At 37.4% G+C, this 25,528-nt stretch overlaps 2 protein-coding genes and 1 non-coding gene across 4 annotated transcripts; 1 reads left to right on the forward strand and 2 right to left on the reverse strand.

Moving 5' to 3' along the window:
* Positions 1-5,521: 5,521 nt before the first annotated feature.
* Positions 5,522-6,422, reverse strand: LOC131799458 (parapinopsin-like). Its single transcript, XM_066162978.1, has 2 exons — positions 5,943-6,422; positions 5,522-5,818 (listed from the first exon to the last, which is right to left on the reverse strand). Exons 1-2 carry the CDS (start codon positions 6,420-6,422, stop codon positions 5,522-5,524), a joined length of 777 nt encoding a protein of 258 aa, XP_066019075.1.
* A 7,590-nt stretch (positions 6,423-14,012) lies between these two features.
* LOC131799469 (neuropeptide Y receptor type 2-like) lies at positions 14,013-18,506 on the reverse strand. Of its 2 annotated transcripts, none has more exons than XM_059117183.2 (3): positions 18,230-18,506; positions 16,312-16,367; positions 14,013-15,547 (listed from the first exon to the last, which is right to left on the reverse strand). In XM_059117183.2, exon 3 carries the CDS (start codon positions 15,538-15,540, stop codon positions 14,578-14,580), a length of 963 nt encoding a protein of 320 aa, XP_058973166.1. In that variant the 5' UTR covers positions 15,541-15,547; positions 16,312-16,367; positions 18,230-18,506; the 3' UTR covers positions 14,013-14,577. The 2 variants fall into 2 exon arrangements, with proteins under 2 accessions (XP_058973166.1, XP_058973165.1); XM_059117182.2 differs by having other exon boundaries at positions 16,312-16,430; positions 18,230-18,505.
* Positions 18,507-22,526: 4,020 nt separating this feature from the next.
* Positions 22,527-22,608, forward strand: Trnas-gcu (transfer RNA serine (anticodon GCU)). The gene has a single exon. It is a non-coding gene; the product is annotated as a tRNA-Ser (tRNA).
* The last annotated feature ends 2,920 nt before the right edge of the window (positions 22,609-25,528 follow it).

A 25,528-nucleotide genomic window follows, 5' to 3' on the forward strand; every position in this document is an offset into this window, starting at 1 on the left:
CTGAGTCTCTGGCCATAATCACTCTTAATATCATCACTATTGCTGTCTTTGTAAAGCAGCGCCAGCGACAGCGCCAGGGTACATACTTAATCATCCATCTGGCAGTGGTCGATCTCATGATCGGAGCAGTGAATGGACCCGTACGGGTTTACGAGATCGGGAACTTTTGTGACCTGTGGGGACACGATCTGCGAGACGCCAATTGGTTGCCTGGATTAGAATATGTATCAATGCATTTTGTCCATCTGGTCTCCATTCTTAATCTCGTTGTCATTTCATCAGAACGAGTGCACGCAACATTTCGTTCTTTCAATCATCGTTTTATTAAGAAATGGGTTTATGCTGTGATGACTATCTTAATTTGGTTAGTGCCTGTAACAATTTTCCCAATAATAGAATCAATACCAGTTCATGATTTAAGCACGCGTGCCCGTCGCAACCTTGTGTATTTTTTATATTATCTTACCTTTCTTTTCTTTATATCTATTTGTTATTTTTCTATTTACTTTAAAATTCGATGTAGTCGTCTTCCTCAACCCCATGGCGCAATTGGTTTGAGGGAAAGAAAGCTGACAAGCGCCTTGTTTCTTGTCACCCTTGGCTCTTTTCTGACTCTCCTACCTGCGGCAGTGTTCTGGGGTTTGGCGGGTTTAAATACTGAGCTAGTTTTAAGCCTTTCCTTCCAGTCAAAGTTTGATAGCTTTATGGCAATAATAGTAGTTTTGATGGCTAACTCAGTATTGAATCCTATAATCTACGCCATACGAATGCCAGAAATAAGAGCTAGTGTATTACAACTATTATTTTGCAGGGCTTCCAACCGCGTAAATCAGGCCGATATCCCAATTCAAGGTCTTTAATTGTTTATCTTAAGAGCTCAGTACATATTTAAAAAAATGAAGCAAATTAAATTTTTTATTCGTTATGTTTCGATTTCAATCGAGAACACCTCTCTTCTATAGGATTTTCTTCAATCGAGAGGCAAAAGGGAATTCATAATCACATGCATTGACTCGTTTAACATATTACTTTAAAAGAAAAATAAATGAATGATTAAAGGTAAAGAAGATGTTTAACCTATTGCATAGCTTTCTTGGTTGAACATAGTTTACCAAAAGGAATGAAATGCTGCAACAACCGGCTTTATAAAGAATAACCGTGCTAAGAAAGACATGTACCGCTGGACAACAGTTAGTGACAATCCTTTTCAGTTGATACAATTGTCTTTTTAAAGGGAACTAAAATTTCTCTTAAGAATGGTCCATTTATAATCACTGAAACGATTGAAAAGCGAGCTAAGTTTTATTTTGCACTTTTTAATTGAGTACTGGCTTCCTAAAAAAAAAAGAAGCAACAACTGCAACAAAAATTATAAAAACCATTTTTGCAAAGACGGATAAGGGATGCCAGGATTTTTTACAGAAAATTAAATAGGAGTGAAGAAATTAGAGGCTTTTAATTAACAATGTTACGACCGGACCTCTTTTTCGGTATATGGAATGGTGAGCCAGCCTTGTAAATTGTTATTTTTTTCCACATATACAGCATTTATCCGCCATACCAAGGCAAATGTGAGGTTATAAGTTATTTGCAATCCTAAAGTACAATCGATATCATTGAGAAGTCAGACTTCCAGCTCAAGTTATAAACGTGGGATTTGACATTCGTTACTTTCTGTCAAAAGATTATTTAGCCGTGCATTATTAGCCAAAGAAGAAAAAACCAGGACGGATTCGGATTACATCTAATATGATTTTAAGAACGCTATAAAAGTTTCCCTTATTTGCTGTATGTAGATACTCTTTCGTTTCTGCAATGTAAATACAAGTCATAAGTCGCGCAGTCTTAATTCTCTTAAAAAATATCTAAACACGAGTAGCATCATCATTTTCTCTTACAATTCGTGCAACTTAAATCTAATTTAATTCAATAGTCCTAAACCTGAATTTGATACCAGCTTAGTCTTGTATGGAACATCATTGAGCTCGATAAAATAGTATATGACAGGTCATTAAAGCCAACAAGGGACGCAAAACGTTACCTAGAGCAAGATAGTAGTCAATCAGTCTTTCTTTTCTGTTACTAGCACCATGGCTATGAGGATAACGACTGCATCTGACTCTTACACAAATAAAAATTTCAGAAATGCTCATGGCTGAAATAGGAGCTGAATTTTACGTTACTTCATTACAAATTTCTAATCAGGACAAGACATTCTCACTGCAAATGTGATGGAGAACTTGCAAAAACTGCCCCACGTGATGAAGTTAAAGTAGCGTACACTCACTTTTTAATAAAATGATACTTGAATGGGAAATTACTTCGTGCAAACCTTTTAAAAGAGCCAAACAATATATGATGTTGGTAAAGAGCAAATGAAATTTGGTCAGACATCGTTGGAAATTAGCGGCTCTAGGCTATTAGCAAACAATATGAGGAAATATCGGGCAAAGCTTCGCATAAAACAAGAGCGCACAGTTTGCTTCGGCCTTAATGGAAAGACTTTTTATAGTTGGATCAGTAAGAGAAAAGAAAAGGACCGGATGCGGCTCGAGATCTCATGACAAGAGCTCTTTCTCTGTTGATTCTTCTTATTTCTGATTAATGTAAAAAGCTTTTGTTCTTCAATTTATTTAGTCTTTTGTATCCGCTATGCCAACATCTATCAGAAGTCATATTTCTTGTCAGTTATCTCACAATGAACTTAATTAAGTTTCATGATCATAATACCAATTACTCTCCGTTTGCAGAACTTGCGAGAAGATAAATTTACCGACTATAAAATAACAGTAAGTGAATCTCCTTCAGACTAAAGGGGAGAAAGCCTTTAAAGCACACATACGCAAATTAATATTGTACCTCTAATTATTGTTTTAATTATGATCATACTATTCAGCAAGATTTCAGTTGCCGGAAACATACACAACGAGTGCCATCAATTATTCAGGAAAAATTTGGGAAACAACTAAAGCGTGCCTTACTGTTCGTTACTGTTTGTTCCACATCGATCGGACATGGACAACAACAAAATAAAGGAAATGAAGATGAGGAAGTTGTAAAATGTGAAACATCACGACAGTTTTACTCAACCTAGTCTGATAATTGTTAATTATTTCCACCGAGTGGCCAACTCATTAATGTGCAAATATACTGAGTGAACGTTTTTGTAGTTCTGACAAGATAAACCATACCTAAGATTTTTGTCTCCGTTGACTAAGAGACTAAAGGGAGAAAGCGTTTATGAATAATGTACGATATTTAATACTGTTCTCTCCACTCGTAGGTCGTTTGGTGAATGGAAAATTTCAGTAGAAACGCAGTGGCCACAAACACCAGCAACAGAACTCTTACTAAGTCTAGTGATGTGCGCTGGTTGGTGATTCCTGTCTCAAGGTGCGTCCCATGGTTCGCTGTGTTCATCACTGAGTCTCTGGCCGTAATCACTCTTAATATCATCACTATTGTTGTATTTGTGAAGCAGCGCCAGCGACAGCGCCAGAGTACATGCTTAATCATCCACCTAGCAATGGTCGATCTCATGATCGGAGCGGTGATTGGACCTGTACGGGTTTACGAGATCGGGAACTTCTGTGATATGTGGGAACACGATATGCGAGACGTTACTTGGTTACCTGGAGTAAAATACGTTTTAATGGAAATTGTTCATCTGGTCTCAATTTCTAATCTCAGCTTCATTTCATTAGAACGAGTGCACGCAACATTTCGTCCTTTCAAGCATCGTTATATTAAGAAATGGGTTTATGGACTAGTAATTGCTGTCATATGGTCAGTGCCTGTAACTTTAATCCCTATAAGAGAATTTACGGTGTACGATATTCACAGCCACCTTCGTTTCGAAGTAATATATTTTTATTATCATTTCACCCTTCTCTTGGTTATATCTATAAGCTATTGTTCTATTTATACTAAAGTCCGATGTAGTCGTCATCCTCAACGCCATGGTGCAGCCGGCCTAAGAGAGAGAAAACTAACGAGTACACTGTTTCTTGTCACCTTTGGATCGTTTTTGACGCTCCTACCTGTGGTGGCACTCTTAGGTGTGGTGGGTTTTAAATCTGAGCTAGTTTTACGCCTCTCTTTCCAGTTAAAGTTTCGTATCTTCATGATAATAAACATGTTTTTATTGGCAAATTCGCTAGTAAATCCTATAATTTACGCCCTGCGGATGCCAGCGTTGAGAGCAGGTATATTACAATTATTATTTCGCAGGGCTCCAAACCGCTTAAACCCGGTAGATATTCCAATTCAAGGTCTTTAATTGTTTATCTTAAGAACTCGACACATTAAAAAGAAGCAAGCTTTAATTTGGTTTTTTTTTTCGATTTTAATTGAGAACACACCTCTTCTATAAGGTGTTCCTTAACCCTTCCTTAGTGTCCAGCATCTAATTTCTCCTTACAATATCACCTTGAATTAAACATTAAGGTCATGAGAATAAAGGAAATGATCACCAACTCAAGAAGCTCTTGATTATTGAACAAATTCTCCTTGTCAGAACCTTAGGAAATGCCTAGAGAGTAGAATGGAGACTGTGCATACTGATTTTGGGAGTAAAGGGTTAATCTTTATAAGGGAAAGGCAGAGAGGGTGATACTAGTAGGCGATAAAAAGGCATAACGAACTATATAAAACACGAATAAAGGGGGTAAGTTTCTAAAGAAACTGTGGTACTGCGTCGGTGGGAGAGTATAACAGGGTAGATTAATATTATCAACTCAGTTGATAACATAAATTAGCCACCGTAAAGAGTTTAAAGGCTGAGGTTTCGAGCGTTAGCCATTCGCTCTGACGAACGGCTAACGCTCGAAACACGGTCAAATCAGTGATAAGTAGACTCATCCTAATGGGAAAATAAAATCACCGGAGTAATACAAAGAACAAAAAACGTTCGAGTCATTGCGGCAATTCAGAGTCATGCAATCTATCAAAACATTGTATTTGGTGATGGACAAACTGAAAATTATCACTGAGGAAAAATAGAAGTGTTGCAACAACCGGATTGATCAAGAAGAGCAATGAATTGAAAATACAACTGGACAACAACAACTGACTGTTTTCCTTTAAATTGGTATAATTGGAACGAAATTTTGCATTCAAGAAGAGTCCATTTGGGAGCAATGAACTTTTGAACAGCGAAATTTCATTTTGTACTCTTAACTAAACATTGAGCGTCCATTAAAAAAAAATACTGTTTGTTCAACAAAAAGAATATTTGACTCTAAACTAAGGCATATTCGAGGCAATCGAAAGATACAATTGATTTCATTGAGAAGTCGGATTTCCAGCTCAAGAAATAAACGTGTACTTAGATGTATTTTGTTTTTCTAAATATATTTTTAGGTCACGCATTCCTAGCCACAGAAAAATATTGTTAGCCCTAATGCGGCATTTCGTTATTTGCTTTAAATACCCTTTCGTTTCCGATATGTAAACAAAAGTCATGCACGAGTCGTGCAGTTTTATTAATTCCCTTTAAAAAATCTCAAGATCAGTAGAATCATCATCGGCGTATGTGGTTTTGGTTCCTACAGAATATTTTAGCCAAGCCTGCCCTAAATTCTGGAATTCTTATGACGTATATAATGGAGTTTATTAGGGAATTAGCCCCAATTAGTAGTAATGTTGCCGCAGCGAAATAAACGTTTGAGATTCCCTCAAAAAAAATAGTTGTGATGGAGAAAACCACATGCGGCAGCCAAGAGAGTAAAGACGCAAAAGTAATCCAAATCAAGGTGATGGTCAGTTTTCTTTCGGTGTTAGCTGCACCATGGTGTTGTGGACTAGGACTGCATCGAACCTTGATAAGGATAAAGCAGTAAGAAATACTAATGATCAAAAGGCAGATCAGATGATATACGCTTCGTAGCAGCACACCGATGTAAAATAAAGGAATCTGATTTTAAGAAAAAATTGAAAATTACATTTAACATAGCGCTGAAACAACCCATCAACCAAATAACAGCTACGATAACGCCATACACCCATTTCTTGATAAAGCGGTGCTTGAATGGGAAAAATGTTGCATGTAATCTTTCTAAAGAAATAGCTGCTATATTAACCAGGGAGGTGACGGGAAATAGTTCCCATAAAAATCTTGCAACAATAGTATTATCCCTCTGATAACAAAAGAACGAAAATCCCTCTGCAATGAAAGAAGGCCCAGAGACTGCACCGACTAGGAGGTCGACAATCGCCAGATGGATGAGCAGGTATTTACTCCGACGCTGTAGCTGACGCTGCTTCACAAATACAACGATTGTGATGAGGTTAAAGATAACAATGGCCAGTATTCCAAAAATGACCACTATAAACCATGCAATACATTCTGATGTAGAAGAGGTTGATCCAGTTCTCGCATAGGTGCTGTTTGAAACTAATTTATTGGTGGTCTTTGCCGTCATTTCCGCCACTGAAAATGTTTCAGAATCGCAAGTTCAATGCACAACATAATGGAAAAGCTAAAGACTGACATATTTTTAAAACTTGGCCAAAAAAACAAAAAAAAAACCAACGAAAAAGGCAGAAAGAGAAAAAGACGAATAAAAAAGATACTTTGAAATTCTCACCGAATTGTGTATCTTGGTTAAGCTAAAAGTTCGCCTACCTCATCGACAGTCTCCAAAAGAAGATTTTCATGACAATTCGCTAGGTTGATTATGTAGCGCAACTCTGACCAGCTGAAAGCAGCTGATGAACTGAAATTATCATTCTTTTTAATACTGATGATCCTCGCTGATTGGTTTAAATTTGTGTCAAATCAGAAATTAGTTGTCCTCATAAAAAAAACAGAGGTTAATAAGCTCAGGTAAGATCCAATTCGATAGCCTAACGATTAGTTTTTCTGTTTGTTTCTCGTCTCTCTGTTCTTCGTGATGGTAGGATGTTTGTTGATTGCAAGAACTAATCAAGACATCAGCAATTTCAAACAAGTATAGTATGGCGCTTTAGTTAAAATCCCAGTATATTTGTCGCTAAAACTCGTCCCTGTTTTTGCCTGATGAGCCAGTGTTAACGTCGTACACATGACCATTTCGTTCCAGAAAAGCATCATTTAAACCATAATACTTATTTTGGTGATTCAAAGAAAGTAATGCTGTTGCAATTCAATTTTAACAGAAAGCGAATCGTTCTGTAATGCATAATTCAATTGTCAGCAAATGTCAATAAAATCAATGTGATCAAGGTAATATTTTCTCTCGTATGCAACATTAGACAGAACAATATTTAGCCAGCCATTTCCTCAGGAAGGAAATTGGTACTTTACTGCATCAATCGGCCAGAAAGCACTTTACTACAACAGCGGTTACAATGCAATTAGTTCACGTGAAACTCCATCCATTGTTAATAAACATAACGCAGTGTGTAACCAAATACTCTCTATGCATCACTTCAACATTCAAACAGGAGGTAGTATCCCTTTCTCAGCAGAATATGAAAATTAGTCTGTGAAGATCTCCGAGGCAACCATCGGTTACCCCAGGGGAGTTCGAACGAGAAGTATTTTGCAATTAGAGCGGGCAGGTAAGTTATCAAATTTTGCGCTTGGTCCTTAGATCAAGATATATGCTCATCCCAGACCTTCGGATACCTCGCTCTGATGCTCAAAATCGAGTGTTAGCCTCGGAGAACTCCATGGTGAGTTAGGCCATTATAGAAGTGCGAAGGCTGTGCTTCGATTACTCATGCGAATGAGATTTTGTTTTCTTTGTCCCGCGCCCGACTGATAAATGTTTTATGTCAGAATTTTTCTCGGTTAGGGTTCTGGCCATCTAATGTAGAAACGAGACAACCCCGTGTTTTGGTTTCATGAAAATGAGGAAAGAATGTTCATGACAACACGTTTTGCCTAATTGGGTTTTTGCTTGGCTTTGTCAAGGGTACGCCCGATGTATGCCAACACTGATGTGTGGTCACAATAAATTAATTTATGCTTTTATCTTTTTTCAGAACAAAGTAGTCCAGAACTTTTAAATACTTATTATTTATTGTTTTATGATTTGCTACGAGGTAGCTGTAGATGGATAGCTTCATTTGCCAGTTTCATTTATTCGGTCTCCAACAGTTGATTTTCAAGGTAACATGTCGAGATTGTGACAAAAGCTAACCAGCTGAAAACAGCAGTTGAACTGAAGTTATAAGTTTTCATTTCTTACCAACGCTAATGGCAAACCTGATTTGCCTAACTTGTAACATGTCACATGCAGGTTCTTTTTCCTTTGCCATTTATTTTTTTCTGTTTTGCTTTTCTAATGTTCTTTTGCTTCCTCTCGCTTTTTCTTTATGTGTTTGTCTTCTTTGTTTTCTTTGTTTCTTTTTCTTGGGAAACGATTTTCCACGATTTCGAACAAACATCGAAAGTTTAATAAGTTTAAAAGTAAATCATTTGTCATCCGAGGTAAACACTTTCGGTTTTGCTCTGTGAGACTGGCGCAAATGGTAAGAGAGTTCCAGTTAATAGCTGAAATCTAAAGGACTCCAAACACCTAAGGGCCGAAAATGAAACCCTAACAGCAATAAAAGTTGCCTATATATCTCCCAGATAATAATACTTTTTCATCAAAGGGTAGATTTCTAGAAAAGCCTGATAGTGATAACCCTTACCATCCGAAAATAGCCCATAAACTAAAAGGTTAGTTTTGATGAAGAAAGGAAGCTACACGCGATAGGGAAAGGTACAGTTGCATGACCTTGTATCTATTTTTAAGAAGAAGCAAATAACGCTTACTCAATTGAACATCATCGCCATCCTATAGGAGATATAAATTACGCCAAAATATATCTCATCTTAGTGTGATCCATTTTTAAGGAATTAAATTGCCAAGGTTTGGAGGCTTTAGAATTATTTATAATTTGTTCCTATAAGTATTCCCGCCAACGTAGATTTGAAGGTTTTGTTTCTAAACAATTTTATGCCAAAGCGGGGAAGGGTATGAAGAATTGCCAGTTCATTTTACAGTTAGCGAGAGCAGAGTTTGATCATGAACTATTTACTCCTAACTTCTATTCCCTAAAAACTGAGAGCTCCACAATGGCATAGCGACAAAATAACCAACTTTCCAAATAACCATACAATATCGCAGGATATTTGTAGGCTATTCGCGCGTTATTTGTGCTCTACTTTGTGCAGTTGGATAATAATGAGGCTTACAATGCTCAATGAGTGTCAAGTTCCCGAACTCAGCCAATATTTGTCGTAAACAATTTCAGTGAAAGCTCTAGATTAATATAGATGACGATTGTAACACCTTCAGAGCGGAGCGCTGACAGCCATTTCAGTACTGCTAAAAGAATCTTCGAGACCACTTGAAGGACTTGAAGGCAATAACGGGAGAGCCATTCTTGTTCAACAATGTTGCATGGATGGCAGGTCGAGCACGTTTTTACTTTTAAGCTGATTGTTAGTAATGATCCATCTCGTTCTCAAGTTCGAGCTCTTTTTAACGAATCTTTTTCAGTTTGAAATTATCAGTTTGCGGAAGAGAGTAGAGAAGTAACTGCCCTAATGAAGAACTAAGATTATTATTTGCCATAGACATTCTTTATTATGTTTTGCAATATAAAAAAATCATAAAATTTCCAATTCGAATTTCAAAGTCATTTCTTTGCATTCAAGAACAGCAACCTCTGATTGAGTTGATTATTGTTAGATGTTGCTTGCTCTTGCCTCATGTATTATCATAAACAAGCTTATCCACATTGGCACACTGGTTACTTATTACACAAATTGAAACGAAAAAGAGATAAACCCGACGGAGACAAGTTTTTGAACAAATGCAAGATATCCGTTCTTCGGCCAAACCCCTGATTTAGGGGCGTGGGACAAACTAAATTGCAATATCTTTCAAAGGGTTATCAAAGGTATACTTTTACAAAACAAATCGCGAGACTTGACGCAGAAATCACCTTATTTTGGTAACAATCTTATGACCAAAACATTACTATAAACAAAAGTTGAGGTCACTGGACATTATCGAGCAGCATATTCGGTGAATAATTTTTAAGTAGTTACCAGTACTTAATAGAATTTAATATACACATTGGAGATACTAAAGTGGTAAAGCTACGGGGCGTGTACGGTTAGGCACCTTACATAATATGTTTCTAACACCAGCTCTGAATTCTGGCATCCTTATGGCGTAAACAATTGGATTTGCTAAAGAATTAGCACCGACAAGTGTCACAGCTGCGTTGTCTGCCCAAAGCCAGGTTGAAATTGCTTTATTAAAACTCGACAATATCGCGAAAACATTAAATGGTAACCAAGACAATAAAGATGCAAATGTGACCCAGATTAAGGTTGTGGTCAGTTTCCGTTCTCTGTTTGTTGCACCCCGGTGGTGACGACTGGGGCTGAGTCGGACTTTGATTAAGACTGCTGTATACGAAACACAAATAACAAAAAGAAAAAATGCATTAAATGTGCAGGTTACAATTCCTCGAATGCGTCTATCTACTTTCAGATATAAAATCAAAACCAGTTGGAATGTTTCCCCCAATGAAGCTATCAGCCAAATAGCAGCGATGAAAGCTCCATTGACCCATTTCTTGATTGATCGATGCTTGAATGGAAAAAATGTTGCATAAAATCGATCAAGAGAAATAGCGGCGAGATTGACAAGGGAGGCCACTGGGAATATAGACACAATAAAATGAAAGCTTCAGACAACTCCCAGTGGAAACAAGGGTTGGACATTCCATTTATGATGAAAAGAGGACCAGAGGCTCCTCCAACTAAGAGATCGATTATCGCCAAGTGGATAATCAAGTATCTACTCCGGCGCTGTAGCTGGTGCTGTTTTACAAATAGGACGACAGTGATCAAGTTGAGGATGACAATAGCCAGGCATTCAATGATTCCTATAATAACCCATTGGATGCAGTTCGATGCCGGAAGGATTGGGTATGCCGTGCTCCCAAAGCTGATGTTTGAAGTTTTGGTAATTGTGTCGCCAGCCATCGTGAATTGTGACTGTGAATTTTAAAATCCTGAAATAATTTGACATGGAAATAGAGTCACCGGTCGCGATAAGGATCTGCACATTTATGTATTTTTTATTTTTTCCTGTCACTTTAGTTCATATTTTTCCGAAAGATAGAAAATACACATACACAAAGAATAAAAAAATGACTGCTACTTCATTGATTAGAATTGCTTTCAAATCTCGCTTTATATATTCTGGTTGAAGAAGATACAACCTGAGTGCAGCTTGTTTTTTTTTTTTTCTAGTCCTTTTCATTTCATTGTGAAGTGTTCTCGACAGCTGAATGTCTGAATTTTTAACTTCTCAAAATTGTAGACCCTGTATTACATTTGTAAGGGCTCTCTGATTGAGGACTCTCAAAACATTTTTTAAGTCGATGTCAATTAATTAAGCTTGATTATCATGCAATACTGGTATATGCTTTAAAAGCAAAATAAAATAATTTCGATAAAAATAGGTACAAAGATATTATTACTCTATTCTGTCTTACCTCACATCACAATACTCTTATCTTGTATGAGTCAGTTAAACTGCGTCTATATGGCTTGATCTACCAGAATTTATTTCCATCTTGAGGGGTCATTTTGTAAAGGTAAATCTTATCTCTAATCGTGTAACAAAACCCGACCCGCTGAAAACAGCAAATGGATTATAATATTAGTTTACAGTTTTAACAAGACACTATTGGCCATTTTGATTAATTTCATTAGGTATCAAATTATAGATGTGTCGTTTGTTTTGGAAAGAGGAAGATTACCTATTTGAGATAATAGTCCACCTGCAGAGTCTCACTTGATAGTTAACATGTAAAGCTTTGAACGACAAAAAGAGGCTTAACCCACGGACAATTCCAAATAATCATCAGATATCTCCAGGGAGTTCTGCTTCACCACTGATCTGAGCCACTGAAAACTCTCAGTCCCACAAACGTAATGTTGTTGACATTTTCCTCGACTAGAGTGCTGGTCAATTTATGCAAATACAAGATGCTTAATGTTTTTTTTCCCTTGACAATGTTATTTGGCATTTAGGACTACTTGATAATGACAGTTCTCCCAGGAAGTTGGAGAAGTTCTTTAATCTGGCGAAGATTTTAGCAATGGAAAATTTGATGCAGCCTCATTGTTTAAATTAGATGTAGAGTTGTACACTTTTGGTTTATGAGTCTTTCGAGTTTTCGATAGCTTTCAAATGGTGAACGGCTGCACGAAAAGTTATCAATAACACTTGTCAAATAAAACAGGGGAGATCACCTCGCCAATAAATAAGTTAACAGACGCGGCGATTAAAACTTGGCGGGAGTATCCATCAGCTATTTAACTTTTACTTTAGGTATTCTTAGGACAAAATGCTCTCTCCATGCTACTGTTTATCCCCAAATCAGATTAAAATTATCAGCTTAAGTTTTTTTTCTAATACTTGAAATTGTATTCGGAACTTTTTTGGATAAATGGAGAGCCCCCTTCTTAAGGATACCTCTTGAGAACCTTATTTTATCAAATCATTAATATTATGCGCTTATTAAATTTTTCGTGAGTCGAGTGTGGCGTTTAATCGAGGGCGGCGTTTATCTAAAATCCAATTTACAATCCTCATAGAGACTCAGAATTTTTCTTTGTCCCACGCGCGTGACAAGACGAAAAACATTTTTTCCCATTAGTATGGTAAATGACAATTTTAATTGTAAAAAACAAAAACATGTGTAGTGATGAAATTAGGAGATCCTCGCAGCTAAGAACACTACTGAAACGAGTAGTTGTAAATAGGACCTGAAAAAAATTCAGGCCCGTACGGGATTTGAACCCATGACCTCTGCGATACCGGTGCAGCGCTCTACCAATTGAGCTAACAAGCCAACTGGGAGCTGGTTAATGAATTGGGTCCAAATAAACATCCAAGTGAATGAAGATTTTAGATATATGAAAATTCACATATTTGCACTGCGGTGGAAAGATGAAATTAGGAGATCCTCGCAGCTAAGAACACTACTACATGTGTAGTGCTTGTCTAAAAATTGATTTTTTATATTGTTCTCAATTTCAAAATATCCATTTTATTACTACTGCAATACACAAATTGAATAAAGATCTAATGTCGGATGTGCTTTCTGGACATTAAAACTGGTACATTAAAAAAGATCTGTGTCTGGTTCACTCAAAATTTCAAATTCCGATCGAAGCAATGATCGCTGAGTGCTTTTTGGCTCTATTATTCGAATAAATGCCGCATAATGATGTGGCGTTTATTCGAGGGCGGCCTTTGATCGAATAAACACGGTATAAGTAGTAATAAAAGTATTATAATCATACAATTCTTGTGATATTATCATTACCAGCCTTCGTTTTCTTTGTTCATTTTAGATGTGTTTGCTGAAAATTTCTACAGTCCAATTATTTGGGGCAGGTACGATTGAGGGGGCAAGCTCCTGATCCAAGCCTTAATATATTGTCCCCCCCCCCCCAAACAAGTGCCCCTCTCAAATAAGCGGTCCCCCCCTCTCTTCCCCCCGCGCCTATTTGAGAGAATACAGAAGGTCAATTTTCCTTAATTCATTTGTAAATAACTTCTTGGACGGAAGTTGTTTTCGTCATTCGAAAACAGGAAGGCCAATCTGAAACCTCTTTTCAAATGAAAACAGATAGTATAAATTAAAATGCTTTTTGGTCGACGAAAACTAATTCGAAAATGAAAAGAAATGAAATTCTTTAGAGGAAACATTTACTTTATTGAGGTCTGAGAAAAAAAGTAGTAAAGTTTTTTTTTTCCAAGCGCATAGCTGAACTTTAGTGAGAAGCAATATTTTCCTTCTCCATCGCATTGTTTTTAAAAGTACTCGGAAGTAAGAAAAAGCTGGTCATGACCAGATGACCTTGGGATGAGGCGCAAAAAACTAAGTTTTCTTATTGAAATGCAAGACCACACATTAGTCACTGCTTTCAATGACGACCTAAGGCTCTTTGCTTATGATAAGGTAAGGAAGATGCGAAGAGCAATTTCCAACGCGCAAAATTCTGTCAACACTTTATATATTTTATCAAATGTTACATTAAAAGGTCTCACGATGCCTACTCAACTAACGAGACACGCATCACAATAATAACATTACATAGCTTAATTACAGCTCACTTATTTCTTCTTTCCTTCCTAGAGAACTAATAATACAAATAATATTTGCTAAATAATATTTACAAAAAGAATCCTTATTAACAGCTTAATATGACCGTGTTATCTAACCGTCTGCTTGAAGGTAGAAGGAATGTCGTCGGTTATTCTAATTCGAATATGTGACTGACGACCTAAGTGGAAGTTATCATCCGACTCTTAACAGAATCACGTTACCCCTTGGCTCAAGCCATTTATTGAAATATTACATCGCAATGATATAGAAACTGCATGTAGATCATGCAAAAAAGTGATACTCAAAAGGCACCCATGCCATGGTGATTAAGACTAAATTTGCAAAAAAAATTACTATCATTGTATCAAGGAAAAAGTAAGAACACCGCATATATATGCAAGATATTTCAGGAAATGATTCTTGCGACAAGTTAAATTTTTGGCTCAGGAATACTGTTTAGGGTAAGGAGGACTGCCTAGTCCTTAGTGGTGAATCAGCCTCATATGCATGATTCGGGGCTTTGCGGAATAATTTTACCAAACCTTCTCTAAATTCCGGCATCCTTACGGCATATACAATTGGATTTGCCAAGGAACTGGCACCAATCAACGCTGCCACTGTCACATAAATATAAAAAAAGGACTGAGAAGACATCATTCTGTGACCCCAAAATATGGCGATTCTGAAAAAGGTAGACGGCAGCCAAGTCAGCAAAGACGCAAGCGTCACGAAAAGAAGGGTGGTTGTTAGTCTTCTTTCTCTTTTAGTTGGACCAAGATTGTGAGGATGAGGATTAGGACTGCATCGGATTTTTATAAAAATTGCAATGTAAGAAATGCAGATAATACTAAGAAAAACTGACGAATATAATACATAACTAAATCTTGAAAACAATATCGAAAGATCCGAATTCCCTTCTCGATAGTATAAAACATCCTGAGCGATCTCTCTACACAAAGGTACGAACCAAATGGCAACAATTATGATCCCATAAATCCACTTCTTAACTTCTCGATACTTAAAGGGATAAAATGTGGCATGTCGTCTTTCTAAAGCAATGACAGCAAGATTTGCAATTGAAGTTGTGGGGAATAAATCACTAAATATTGGAAATATTACTGAATGCTTCTTTTGTGAGTCCAGGTAAAACTTAAATAGGTAAGCAATAATCACAGGTCCTGAGACTGCTCCGACCAAGAGATCGACTACCGCTAAGTGGATGATCAGGTAAGTGCTTCTGCGCTGTAGCTGGCGCTGCTTCACAAATACAATAATGGTGAGGAGATTAAAGATGACTATGGCCAGACATTCAGTGATGCTCACAGCAAGCCACGGGATACAGTCTGAAGAGCCACACACGGAGGAATTCCTCGATTCGAAGCTGTGGTTAAATGAACTGTCATTATGGTCTTCAGCCATTAAGGAACTGCAAATATTTCAAATTCAGAAAATAAGCTATGTGTTAAAAGAGACTGAAAAAATTGATGTGGGGAAGAGAAATCTCTCCCAATGGATATGAAAACGTTAAACAAAATGAATGAACGTATACGTAATCGTTAGTCTCAAGTTGTAGAAAGTCTATCAACCGTTGATGGCGTTGGTAAGAAAGTCTATCAACCGTTGATGGCGTTGGTAAGAATGTCTTGATGCAATCTCCATAAGGCGATAAAGTCGACTGTTTAAGCGTCTTTTAGGTCCGTTGTTTCATAACTATCGGAATGTTGTTGAGTTGTGTTTTGTATATTTGAGACTCGTTATTATAGCGTTTAAGAGATCTAAGGTGCTTAGTCCTATAAATGAACATCACTCCTGATTCGCATTCTTGCGATATGATTTCACTCTCACATGCGATAAAGGGTCTTCCTGCAGGTGGGTGGGGAGGGGAGGAAGGTGTCAGATGTCTTTAGTTGAATATCTACGATATCTAAAGCGGAAACGAATGGAACCCTTTCAGCACAGATACTGAACTGCTGAATAGCCCAAAAAGGAAAAACGAAAATATAATAATTGTAGTTTTTGTTTTCGGAGAGGAAGAGGAGGAAGGCTTATAAAAAAAAACCTGAGGAAGGGGCTTTTTAGACAGAGGAAGCGGTGGCTTATTTGAGTGTCTATAGTAAATGGTTTCAACCTTTCCTCGCTTTGATGTTTTTTAAAGGTTCTTAAAGCATCTGGAAAAAGCATATTATTTACCTTTAGAAGTTTGGATATTTCAGCCTCTAATTCGCAAGTGTTTCCTACTCCAAGTGCTGTACGTGAGAGAATACAATCACAACATAATCTTCACTAACATCATTATTTCTCAGGATACACTGGAATGAAAAGCAAACATTTATTTGAGAATAATCCCACTGACTTCGCACATTCGTCACGATATATTTTTGTGACAGCGGAGTTACCAGGTAACGCTAATACAATGATATATGTAGAAGGATAATAAAATAAGCGATTGATATGAGCCACATTTATGAATCTAACTTTTTTCAGCCATACCAGTATTTTAAAAAGTTTATTGTCTGTCATCTACTTGCAAATGATAACTTTAATTCGATAACACTTCAAGTTGGAGGATATCATTCATATCTGCTTTGCATGATACGTTCTTAACAACAAATAGCATGTACTTGAAATTCTTAATCAAAAAGGACAGATGCCCTGAAATTTAGCCTTGTCAGATACCAAAAACTGTTCCCAAGGAAGAAGAGATTTATACAACACATCCAAGCGCCTACAAGAATAAAAACTAGAGAGCCAGAAGAAAATTTTGTCACGTAGGCCATTCCCGCAGTACTCATTTTAAAGGATAAATTATTGTCATCAGTCTTATCGATTGTCTTCTTGAGGCCTATTGAGACGAGCCCCTTTATATCAGCGGGGTCAGTGCCTCGTTCGTTTATTACTAGAGTAATTTTGATAAGCAGACAAAGAAATTCCCATATGAACACTCCTGCTAAACGGAATAAAATTTAAGATGTCGCACCTTGTTCGAATTCATTACAGTGGTCGAGCTCACTGATTTCCTACTGGAAATTTAACCAACGCAAAAAATGAGTCGAACCTGGCTGCAATTTTCCTCACAAACATAACATAAATTTATCCTTCTTAACCATACAATTTATTACTTGTAGAAAGTTTGCGTAAGAAACGCTATGTTCCAAAATAGACGGACTCTTAAATAATACTCGGTTAACATTAAACGATCCTTGCTTGTTTAGTTATTGAACAAACTGAGTCGTGACAGCAAAGTATGACTAATATACTCTTCAAAATGCAAAGCGAAGTTAAATATATATACTATGTTGCTACTTGAGCAAATATTTTGCAAATATTTTGGAACATTCCTTGTTGTTGACAATGCCGTGCGACGGAATATGACACGACGTCACTTGACATTTTAACATCAGTGTGCATCTGTAATCATTTATCTGTCAGTCTCTACAAAACATGACACTTGATAGGCAAATCAAGCAAACCAGCTTAAATGAAAATCTTCTAGCATTCCTTGTCTGCAATAAAATACCCCTTGTTTTTCAAAATTTTAAAAGTTTTTGTTTCAATTACCATACACTTCTAACGTAATGATGATTGTTAAAGGTACTTAACCGTCTTCCTCTACGAGCGATTCGAAGATGCTCTATCTTCCGCCCCGCAAGGGTGATGGCGACTTCGCAAAGCAGGAGAAATTTCACTATTTGGCAGACATCTCAGAAATAAATTATCTAAATTTTCTCTTAATTTTCAAAGTTTGAAGCGATTTAAAAGACATTTTCTGCTGACGAAATGATACAAATTCCAACTTTTTCGCTGAGGCGGCGTTTAGTCGACGAAATGTATCGCACTGTCTATCGAGCAATCATTCGAGACGATAAACTACTGCGATTCACCTTTACATCGAATAAGGGATTTCTCTGCCCCACTGAAAAAGGACAACATTTCCTTTCTAATGATTACTGAGGTAACGAATGTTTTTAAAATGCTTTTCATCAGCTCTGCGTTGTAAGAGTCGAGACTGACCCTTTAATAAAAGCGGTTCTTTCCGCAATCGATTCCTCGTCATATTTAAAAGAGGACTTGAATGATAAGTTGACAATTTCGAATGGAAATAACTCACCTTTCATCCAAAGCACTTGCTTTGCAACCCCTTTGTGTTTACTGGAGATTGTTTATGATGTATGTAAAGATGTGAATGACAAATATTGTGAAGCGTCTTTTTTGATAGTGTATTTCTTCGGGGAACCACTGGCCGGAACGGTGTCACGTTTCCTATTGTTGTGTCCGACTTCCTCTGCGTCAAAGCCAGCTTGGCCCGCTCATATTCGGTTAGAATGCATAGCAAGCGATTCTCACTTCCGGTCTCTCTACAAATATTATTTCCTCACAATTTACATACAAGGTTTACCGCAGTTTGATCATAGAGCGAAAAGAAAAACGAAAAAGGAAAGAACTGTGTAATTATCGCTTCTCATAATCATAATTGACTGGTTACTAAACAACCAAGTCATTAGATCAAAGTACAAACCCCAACGCTTGAATTCCCAGCATAATTGACCTATCCGGAGCAATGACAATCCTAATCGATCTGTTTGACTGATCATCGCCTGGATTTCAGTTAATCTGTTTATCCAATGAAGTCGGGTTCATTCAGGAAATCCAATCCCGCGATTATTTTAAACACGTGGGACGAGTTCTTTTGACAAATCTCAGCCTTGCAAAGGTTATCGACAGCAAAATCGACACGATTATAAATTGATCTAAATCTAGTGTTATTGAATTCAATTGAATGAACATGATAACTAAAAAACTTAGTTCTAAGCAGACAATCGGGCGCATTTGAACGTGCGATTCTTGACTGTTTCATGTAGCTAATGTTCATTGGGGTCACATTGAGGTGCAGATGCTGCTTGACGGTTCTAATTGGCATGAATTCTTCTTTATCCTTTTTCTCTCAACTATTTTTACATTTGTATGCGTCATATGCGTGGTAAGGTATTTTCATAAAATGCGATTTTCATGAGGAAATGGACGATCAGTGCATTTCTCTGATAAAAATGGGAAGGAGGGGGTTGTTTTTAGAGTTGTTAAGAAACGAGGCTGTAAAAGTCAACTTCAAAGCAAACTCGTCCAGTTGCTATGGCCTGTAAATGCTATTATTTCATGACTCGCGATGATCGATTGGCACCGTTGTCGGATTAAACTGTTTCCTTAGCAACCGACCTAACAAGCCACGGTTGATTTGGTAACTGCACTCAAAGAAAATTAAAGTGTCGTTCCATTTTGTTTGACTGCCGAACAAACTCATTTGAACTCAGCCCAATGATCGAGCCGAATCCATGGATTGCGTGCAATCGCGATCAATTTAGTTCGATTGTCTACAACGGTATTAAAAGAATGCTGCCAGGATAATTGAGAAGAATTTTTAGTGCCTGTAATGGTCCTAATTTAAGAAAAGTTTGGAAATCTTGCCAAACCAGGGCACCAAAGAACTAATCACAGCTGCATTAAGGCCGTGAGTTAATGATCGTTATTATACGATCATTGTCATAATCCCCCTTCCCTCTCCACCCACTCAACCAAATTTTATTAGCCAGTCGAAAGATCTACAACCCTCCTAATAATCACAGCTCTTTATTTTTGTCATTTTCGAAACGGTTAACTAAACGCGTTACATTTGTTGCAATTGACTACTAGCACATCACGAATCAAATAATCCATTTACTACTCATAAACTCGCGTTTCAGTAGCTTCTGCAACCAAAATGGCTGCTTGTAAAACTTCGATAACTGCCGAAGAAGATCATGGCTGGGAAAACTCTTAAGGAGGAAAATTTTCCGGGTCACTTATGCAGGAATGGCATGGATTGGATGCCGGCGTCAGTGACGCCTACAGCATATCCTTGCAAGGCCTGTTCGGAATTTTGAATTCGTCATGGAGTAAATTAATTGATTTATTGAGGAGTTTAAGCCCAAGGATAGAACTACTGCGAGAAAAAACCGAATGCCTGATGCTTTGGAAAGACTTAAGTCAGGTACACTGAAGAAGATCTGTATAGTTACTTAAATGAAAACTGGTGACAAAGTCAGTAGAGATACAAATGTAACAATGATTAAGGAAGTTGTGAGTCTCTTTTCTTTGTTTCTAATGGCCATTGACTCGTGTTGAAGATACCGACTACGTCGAACTTTTATACATATCGAAAGATACGAGATTGAAATAATTATAATGACACTTGAAAAATAAGAGAAATACACGATTACGCTGATAGACAACAGATTTCTTTGCATCGCAAAAGTTTGAATTATTTCCAAGGAGGTGGATATCATCCAAATAGCATCGATTGCTTTGACGTAAGCACGCTTTTTGACGGTGAGATGTCGAAATGGACAAAATGGAACATGCAGTCTCTCCAGAGAAATTGCAGTAAGAGTAGTTGCAGATGCTATAGGAAACAACCTGCTAAGTATACTTCGAAGGTATAGTAAGGAAACGTTTGTCAATGGAGGAGGAGTCAAAGACAGAGGCCCTGAGACCGCTTCGACCAAGAGATCAACTATTACCAGGTGGATGACCAGATATGTACTCCTGTGCTGTAGTTTGCGCTGCCTCACAAATACGATAATGGTGATCAAATTAAGGATGAATTTAGCCAATAGGTCTGCCATGAAGGCAACAAACCATAAAAAGCCTTCGGCTTTGGTAAAATTTATCAGAGACGAATCGAAAGAGTCGTTTCCGTTGCTGGCATTGGTATCCATCAAACTCGCTCTGATATCAATTTAATGCAGACCACCTAAACGGGAAGAAAACAGTCGACAAAAATTGATGACTTTCCTTAACAAATCAGAGTTTACCAAAATTGCTTATTCACTAATTATGGAAATGAAGCAAAAGCATAAGTGTTGAATTTTGCATGGCGCGTTTCGAGCTTAAACGGACGAGCGCAAGCATGCATCTTGTCGCTCATTCTGTTCCAACGTGATTTATTATACATAAAGCCTCCAAAGGTACGGGCAATTCATCGCCATTTCTCTGAAAAAAGGCACTATACTTTGAATGTATGGTTTCCTCCTAATCGTCGTATACCAAGTACATCGATCGATTTTTTGCCCTAAATTCGAAACCCAAAGGTTTGACGTACTCACTATCAAATACTTGTTGGGAATGGACTTTGCAAATATTGAAAAAATTTCCCAGTGGAGACCGAAGCGTAACAAGAACCCAATTGCTTTCTCTCCGGCTGCTAGGAGGTAAACAGCATTCCGCTAATCACCTCGGGTTAGCCAATCAGCGCACGCGAAAAGGACTATTTACTAATGTCGCAAAAACTAATAAATGATACCTCCTCTTCAACCTGCTGATGACAACGTTTCGCAGTTTTCAACTTGGCTCTCAAGAATGAGAAGCTAATTCAAAGCGATAAACTTAGACAGGATGACATGATGGAGATCATCAACTACGTTTTACTTCGAAATTTTCCATTAGCCGTAGAACTGATAAACAACAGGTCGCAGACACGCCCTCGAAACTACTCAGCTCGAATTGAAAAATTATAAGATATCTAAAGAAAAACACTGTTGGAAACAGCTTCTCGAACTTAATTTCTTAAATTTTCCGTGGATTCGTGGTAGCTGCAAAGCTTTCCAACCGGTAAAACTCGCTAAATTCAATTCAATGGTTTTTTCTTTCCATTTGAGATAAACAAATATTGCATGGATATACATCAATTATTTACGTGATTATGTATGATGCAAAATCATTTATCGAAAATAAAGCTCATCTGTCGATAAATTCTATTTTAAGGTATAACTTAATTTCAAACAGCACACCAAAGCTCATAGGTACGTCCCTTTACGTTTTAAAACGCGTATATAATTTCCCAGTCAATGCTTCCGGCTGAGTCCCGTTTTTTGCTCGTGCATTTTGAAAACTTGCGGCTAGAAATTTGAATTTTAACATCTACAATCCTTTTTTCAGTCTACTCCATGTCTGTCCTCTTATCTATTTTGGTTATTCTGGCAATTTTGAATTTTTTTCTGCCCAATCAACCTTAAATTTTGTGACTCAAATCTTCTCAAATGAAAGGGATTATGCAACTCGCTGGTCTACGAGGATAATTAAGATAATTGAAAATTTTTAATCTTTTTAATTTGAAAACATGGTAATCTGCCTTTTATGAGGTAAACGAGCCGTCGAAACTCTATACAATAAACACTGGTTGTTTCGGTGTGTCAAAAACACCCATCACTTTTGGTTCTACTTTAGCTCTTATGGCGATGCACAAACAAGAATAACTTTCACCGAGAGGGAATCAAGAAATCATGGTCTACTGGTTTCCTAATACCAATGCCAAAACCCCAAACTGTAACAGCTCAAAAATGGCATCTCTAATGCAGAGCAATTTTATAAAAACAGACGAGGTGGCCGAGTGGTTAAGGCGTTGGACTGCTAATCCAATGTGCTCTGCACGCGTGGGTTCGAATCCCATCCTCGTCGTTACACTATATTTTTGAGCTTATCAAGAATAAATAATTTTGAGAAGAAAGAGAGCGGCTCTGAACTCGACATTAAGATATAATAAGAGAGTAAGTCTCTAAAGAAACTGTGGTTCTGTGTAGGTGGGGATGTACAACGAAATGCTTTTGGTTTTATCAACTGAGTGTCAATGTAAATTGGTCATTGGAAAGAGTTTCATAGCCGACGTTTTGAGTGTTAGCTTTTTGCGTTTGCTTTGAAACTCTCTACAGTGGCCAATTCATATTACCAACTCAGTTGATAAAACCAAAATTATCTTGTTATACTCCCCCTCCGACGCAGCGCCACAGTTTCTATAGAAACTTATCCTCTAACTTCCTTAAAGTCAGCTATTTCGAAGTTCGTTGAGACACGGATACATCCTCCCACAAAGGAGTTATTTTACATATGGTATGTCGGTGTCGTAAATAGCCCTTACATCAGTTACATCAGCGTTTTAAAAAAGAGACGACTTTACCTTGACTTCTACCTAGATGATTCTAACGTTTTCAATTTCAGAGCTATCGATTTGTTCCAAAAAGAATAAAAGTGCTCTGCATACCTTCCATTTCTTGACAGGAATTAGGCAAAAAAAGGAAGTTGTTAAATTTTTAAATCTTGATTACGACAAGCGCAATTATTAGATTTGTCACCTACACTGCAACCTGCGTGAAACAGTAAAAAATTATTTACGCTGATTTTCGATTCTCATTCGGTTTTGAATTGTTTCCGAGCTAAATTCAATTTCTCACAATAAGATACTTGCAAACGTTAAAAGAAATTGTTATGCTTTTGCTGTTTCGGGCTGTGGCGCTGTTCAGAAAATCTAAAAATAGCGCTTGTCGTAAAACAAACAACTTCCTCTGTGCTTAATTCCTGCCAAAAATGGAAGATATGGAAAGCGTCTTTACTCCTTTTGGAAAAAATTGAAAACTCTAAAATCGAAAATGTCGAAGCCATCTTAGGTTTTAAAAGAAATCTGCTCTTTTTAAAACGCTAATGTCACTAAAGCTATTTATGAAGCCGATCGACGTGCCACATGTAAAGAATCTTTTGTGGAAGGGATGTATGCATGCCATGATATTCTTTTTATTGACTCAAACTCCACGCGACATCTTTTACACGCTTGAGCTCACCGAATATATGCAGATCACATCTTCTAAAATACTTTGACCGGACGTAGGACGTAACATGGAGCTTAGTTGTTGTGATTTTCCGCATGATAATACAAACGTAAAGGTAGCTTACCATGCTTCCCTCATTAACGTTGCCTCGTTGGCTTAAATGGTGGGAAAAAGTTAATAGAAGAAACCGTTTCGATCGACCTAGCGAAATATGTAGTAAGTGAAGCCAGACTGCCTTCACATGCAAAAAGGTATTTTAGTAACATTATTTATTTTTTTCTCAGTTCGTGAGCGGGCGGTATTCTACAAATCTTGCAATCTGATTGGTTCTGAGAGCGGGCAGTATTCTCCCCATCCGGCCCGCTCACAGCGGGCGGTATCCGATCCTTTTAAAAAAAAGTTTCGAAGTTTTCTTGGAAGCCTTTTAAATCACCTTCTAGTATCATCACGCAAATAAATATGTTTTGATGAAACCTCTCTCTTTCATTTGCATTGCCCTTGTTTTCTCTACCATCTACTCGCTCATAAATTGTTCTGTTTATGGAGAATCTTGCCGTAATTACGGCCCTTTATCATTCAGGTTCTTTTCGAACCATTTATTAGGTTTTAGAAAAAAATAAAAATGTTATTCACCAGCCAAGGTCTATCCGTATTGGGAAAAACTGTCCCCTCTGGCTCGTGTACCGTTTGTGTACACAGTTTTTCCCAGTACGGACCTCCTGTCTGGTGAATAACATATATGTATGTTAAATATAGTCTGCTTCTAAACTACTCGTCTAACTCTCCGTTCCAAGGAGGCGTAACAGCTGATCAAGAATGGGAAACAAGGGCCGTCTATCAGCCAAAACGTTGTTAGTCAAGCAAAATAACCACTTGCGTAATTTCTCTTCTTCCACCTGCTTGTGAACTCTTGCAGAGCAAGAGCCGTCTTGCGGTCTCTTGCGCGAGGGCGGTAAGGTTTATCAGGCATGGTTATGTTTATCATGAAATTCTCAGTAGTCGGAAAGAGGACTTGACAACCAACCGAGCGGAAATGGGAAACATCACAGCTAAGTCAAGGGAGATATGGAAAGTTCAAAACAAATGTTCAGTTTCAACACTCCATCCATAGTTTTTGGTTATTTACTTTAAATTTTCGTTGATCCTCCATAGGTACCAATTTTCTGTTCCTTGTTCACAAACTCGTGTTCTTAAATTGTTATTTCAATAATTATAATAATATGCCCATATATACTTTTTCGCAGTTAAAAATAACCTTCTTAATTTCGCTAAGCTTGGCGCTTTCCTGTTTGAATTCATTAGTGCATTGCATCCATTAGTGGACTGGTGCATCAAAATGATTAATTATTATTCGCCAACGAAGTGAATGTTATGGAATAATACGAAACAGGGAATTATTAGTTCATAGCATTGTTCTACACTATAGGCCCAGATGATCGAAGATGACTATCAGACAATTTTATTTCATTTTTTTTTACCTTCCGCTGTATTCACAACAAGGTATTATAACAAGTAAAAACACGGTTGGTAACCGAGTGATGAACAATCGTTTGAGATGTTTTCCTTCTAGAAGTAAATGCCCTCTGAGGCGCGCAGAACTTCTCCCTCAAAATATCAACTTGCCCATTTTCCACCATCTTATTTAGAATTTTCTCTTCTAGATGATCAATTCAACATAGCGGGGTTCAATTCCGACCCCTAGTTTTTTCCCTCAATAAACTATAAAAACAATTATTAAGCGAGATTATTCCTATAGAAAATACCGTCCGTATCAGACA

The sequence above is a fragment of the Pocillopora verrucosa genome, chromosome 3 (genome assembly GCF_036669915.1).
Source record: "Pocillopora verrucosa isolate sample1 chromosome 3, ASM3666991v2, whole genome shotgun sequence".
NCBI lineage: Eukaryota > Metazoa > Cnidaria > Anthozoa > Scleractinia > Pocilloporidae > Pocillopora > Pocillopora verrucosa.